We start from the raw sequence: 4,173 nt of genomic DNA on the forward strand, positions 1-4,173 counted from the left end.
AATAATAAATTTAAAATAATAATAATAGTAATAATAATAAACTAAATAATCCTTTTCTAAAAGGCCTTGCAATCATTGTAAAGTAAAAGTTGCTTGCCGCTAGAAATGATCCATTCCTCAACAAAAGTGCACTTCTTCCTCAGATAAATTTTTTTGTAAGTTTATGAGATGACAATAATACCCCGATGAGGAAACTATAACTGCCAAACGGTAATCCCCGTTGGAAGCATCCCAAGGAATCCTTGGACTCTGAAATGCGTGCAAGATCGTGACGAAGGGAGGAAAGCGTCTCTGCCAAGAAATTCCCAGCTTTGATTTTTCATTTGCCCTTTAAATCCAATCCCTTTCTTCTTTTATTATTATTATTATAACCACTTTATCATTAACTACTGCCTGCTGCCTGCTGCCCATTGCCCAATACCATATAACCAAATTAAATCCACATATAAATACCAAACATTTCTCTCATTTTCCCTTTGATCTCAAGTTTTCTGCCCAGAAAATTACAACAAACAAAAGAGTCTTCTCTTTTCTTTCTCTGTGCCTCGCGGCAACACATTTTCCTCGCGGAGATCCTTTATTTCGTTTCCAAGGTTTTAACTCCTTAACCCCCAGATTTCGTTCTAAAGAATCTTAACAAACGTGCCTCTCGTAGATTTCTGTTTAACTTTGTCTACTCCTTCTGTTTGCTGATTCATTTCTTCTTTCCCTTTTGCAGGGTTTTTGCTTCTTTTAAAGTTTCCGTTTTGGATGCAATAGATCAGGCTACTTCGTTAATTCATTTTAGCCTGCCATCTTTTTTTTTGGTTTTGGAAACAGGTTTGGAAATTTGGGTTGCCCTTTTTTTTTTTTTTTCATTTTTTGGATTCTGCACTATGCATAGTTCAATGAATGAATGATCTAATGAAGAGAGTTTTGATTTTATTTTTGGAATACTACTTTTTTTGGCAGCAGGAAAACTAGCACGGTAGATTGGAGAAATAAGAATTAAAAGTTTTTTGTTTAAAAAAAATGTTGGGTGAATTCATTACCAGAGTGCTTGTGTAAGTCATTTCAATTTGTTTTTTTTCCCTCTTTTTTGGTTCTTCATGTTGTTTTATGTATCATTACTTTGCATTTAATGTTCATTGCTTGTTAAAAGAATGGTTACTTTGATTTCTGGGTTTTGATCTTATCTATTTTCCGGTGATTTGTGTTTTCAGGTTGATTCTTGGATATGCATATCCAGCGATTGAGTGCTTTAAAACGGTGGAGAAGAACAAGGTCGGGATAGAAGAACTCAGATTTTGGTGTCAATATTGGTATCAAGTCTTTGCCTTTCACATTTTCTTGCATTTTGCTACGTAGCCGTAGACTTTTCTCATCCTGGACAAGTTTGCCAATTCAATTCCATATAAAGTCTTTACATTTTGTTTCTTTCTGCTTGATTGATCCTACTACGGTTGACTAATTCAACCTTAGCACCCAGTCTTTCCAAATTAAATACAAATTAAGTTAATTCGAAAAATCAATAATAACCCATTGGATTGCTACAACATGTCAAATCCAGTTAGGCTCCACAGATTCTTAGGAACACATCATTTGAGGTGATATGGATGACATGATATTTCTTAAGTTTTGATTATTCCAATATCGTAATTTTGGCTTTTTCCAACTCAAAAATGGCCGAGAGGACTACAGCTTATTGTTGCTGTCCTGGATTGAACCACGGTTGTATGAGGAGTCCGCGATGTGTTGCAAGATAAGAACCATTAGAGCAAAGACCATTTCTTATTCCTGGTTATATTATTGCATATGACGTTGAGGAAGAGACCCCCGAAGAATTTTTTATGAAGAATATGTACATGGAAAAGCAATATTCTAACTGGCCAGGAGGATAATGCCTGAATTCCATGACTTGGGTTTATGGATTAGTTGATAGTAGAACTAGAACTTAATTCGTCGGTCATCATTCATATTGAGTAGTGATACGGGTAATTTGTCTTTATCAATTTTGTTATTACCATCCGAAAACACACTTGAACCAATATTTCAGTCTGGCCTGTGCTTCGTTTGTTTAGCTTTCTATTAAGTTGAAAGTTATGGTGACAATGAAATTTTGCAGGATCGTTGTGGCGTTTCTGACAGTTTTTGAGAGGATAGGGGACTTGTTCATTTCATGGTATACAGAGCTATCTGAACTTTTATATCTCCAATCTGATTTGCTTAGAATTCTAATATTAGAAACTCTCTTGAAGGTTGCCGATGTATGACGAGCTGAAGCTTGCACTCTTAATCTACCTATGGTATCCTAAGACCAAGGTAAAAGCAAAACGCACCAGCAATACATTTCATATTTTTTGCAATCCCTTGAGCTCAATTGACGATAATAAGCTGCTGATCATGCAGGGAACGGGTTATGTATACGACACCTTGTTGCGGCCTTTCATGGTAAGGCATGAAACGGAAGTCGATAGAAAGATACAGGAGCTGAGAGCTAGAGCATGGGACTTTGCTTTATACTACTGGCAGAACTGCACAGAATTGGGGCAGACAAAATTCTTCGAAATGCTTCAATACTTGTCTGGCCAATCTTCGAGGATAAAACATGGCAATCAGGTATACCTTCCTTCCATGTTGTTCTAATTTCTACCCTTTCTTTAATTCGACCTTGAAGTTTAGACAGCAGAGGTTTAACATAACATAAACAACCCAGCATTTCTCAGCAGCATCATTTCTTTAACATTAACACACCACATGGAAAATGTTAATCAAACTCTGGTTCATCAAATATGTGACTAATTCTATAATTTCAATGTACAAGATGGGCACAACTTGAAACAATTAGCACTAAAATTTCTAATTCTTCAATGTTATTTCACCAACCTTTTGCAGAAATCTGATCAGCAAAATCCACCAAGTGGTTTCTTTAGTCAATCAGGGAAGAGCAAGAATTGGCCCCCGACGACAATCAACCGTGCCGTTGTAGAATCTCCCATGTCAAAACTCGTCCACTTCCAACCTGACAGCCAATCAGAATACGACCAGAGCGACGACGACTCAATTCCGGACTCTCCAAGGAAATCCAAGCACCAACAAGCTCGCTTTAAGCTCCGCCGTAGCAAACCACACAATTGATAATTTGTAACAAACAAACTAAAATTGTACAAAGAGCCCCAAAATTGCAAACATAAAAAAAAAAAAAGAAAAGAAAAGAAAAGAAAGGAAAGGAACACAGAATTGGTTTATAAACACCAAGTCTAACATTCAATTCATTCATTTTTTTACCTTCGTAATATAAATTATGTGTTTATATAAATGTCCGTACAGTTAAAAGTATTTTGTGTAATCTATCCCTCGTCCTGCGTGTAAAACGCACCCTTTATCAGTTATCTAGTGAAGTGGATTCCAATGGATCGGAGGATGCGATCAACGACTCGGGTCAGACCCGGAAGGACTTTGAGGTGGAAGAACCGAAGGCAGTAGGAGATCGGGTTTTGAGAAGAGAACCGAAGCCAAATCCGACGGAAAAAGTGAGGCCCAGAGGAGTCAGGAGAGGCCGACATGGGCTGGAGATAAGCCCAAGCAGCCTGTTTTACTAAACGGTTACGGATGGAGATTTCGTACCCGGAATTGGTGGCGGATCCAGCGGCGGTTGGGGAGTTGATAGCGACAGCTGACGAAGGGAGGATGTCTTTGAGTGAAGTGTAGGAAGCTAAAGAGGTTTTGAGGGAGATAAGGTCGAGGTCAAGCGGCGATGAGGAGGCGCTGCCGTTGGGGAGGCTGTTGGCGGTTTGGAGAGGTTTTGGGGTTAGGACAGTTAGCTTCGTGGGGAGTTGGACTGGGCTAGATATGGAGTTGCGGCGGCAGAGAGTTGACAGCGGCGGTTGCTCTGGTTCGTCGTCCATGGTGAAAGAAGGAAGAAAAAACCAATGAGAGTGGGGAGTTAGTTTCTCTTTGGCTTGAAGTCTCCAGCGGCGGCTGCCAATTGGTGGTGGAATGGATTTGGGGTGCAATTATTAGAGAATATAAGCTTTGTCTTTTTATTTTTTAATTTTTTTATTTCTTGACTGACTCGAGTGGTGCATTGCTCATCAGCCCTTTTGGTGGTTTCTTATTATTTATTTCATTTAATTTCACAAAACATTTTCCTTTAATGGATTCATATCATATTAAATGTACTAGACTTTATTT

At 38.4% G+C, this 4,173-nt stretch overlaps 2 protein-coding genes across 3 annotated transcripts; one reads left to right on the top strand and one right to left on the bottom strand.

Annotated features, from left to right (window-relative positions):
* The first annotated feature begins 242 nt into the window (after positions 1-242).
* LOC110420867 (putative HVA22-like protein g) lies at positions 243-3,281 on the top strand. Of its 2 annotated transcripts, none has more exons than XM_021434255.2 (8): positions 243-593; positions 719-819; positions 952-1,043; positions 1,203-1,301; positions 2,105-2,161; positions 2,238-2,301; positions 2,389-2,598; positions 2,875-3,281. In XM_021434255.2, the coding sequence occupies exons 3-8, from the start codon at positions 1,012-1,014 to the stop codon at positions 3,115-3,117; spliced, it is 705 nt and encodes a 234-aa protein (XP_021289930.1). In that variant the 5' UTR covers positions 243-593; positions 719-819; positions 952-1,011; the 3' UTR covers positions 3,118-3,281. The 2 variants fall into 2 exon arrangements, with proteins under 2 accessions (XP_021289930.1, XP_021289931.1); XM_021434256.2 differs by having other exon boundaries at positions 955-1,043.
* Positions 3,282-3,368: 87 nt separating this feature from the next.
* Positions 3,369-4,173, bottom strand: LOC110420868 (uncharacterized). The gene has a single exon (XM_089784304.1). It carries the CDS (start codon positions 3,885-3,887, stop codon positions 3,369-3,371), a length of 519 nt encoding a protein of 172 aa, XP_089640430.1. The 5' UTR covers positions 3,888-4,173.

Source organism: Theobroma umbraticum, unplaced genomic scaffold, assembly GCF_002168275.2.
Source record: "Theobroma umbraticum cultivar Fairchild unplaced genomic scaffold, ASM216827v3 scaffold_86.0, whole genome shotgun sequence".
NCBI classification, from domain to species: Eukaryota; Viridiplantae; Streptophyta; class Magnoliopsida; order Malvales; family Malvaceae; genus Theobroma; species Theobroma umbraticum.

Coding starts and splice junctions, on each gene's coding strand:
- LOC110420868 (XM_089784304.1), bottom strand. CDS start 3,887: ATGGACGACGAACCAGAGCAACCGCCGCTGTCAACTCTCTGCCGCCGC.
- LOC110420867 (XM_021434255.2), top strand. CDS start 1,012: ATGTTGGGTGAATTCATTACCAGAGTGCTTGT. Junction 2,162..2,237: donor GGGGACTTGTTCATTTCATG/GTATACAGAGCT, acceptor ACTCTCTTGAAG/GTTGCCGATGTATGACGAGC. Junction 2,599..2,874: donor GGATAAAACATGGCAATCAG/GTATACCTTCCT, acceptor AACCTTTTGCAG/AAATCTGATCAGCAAAATCC.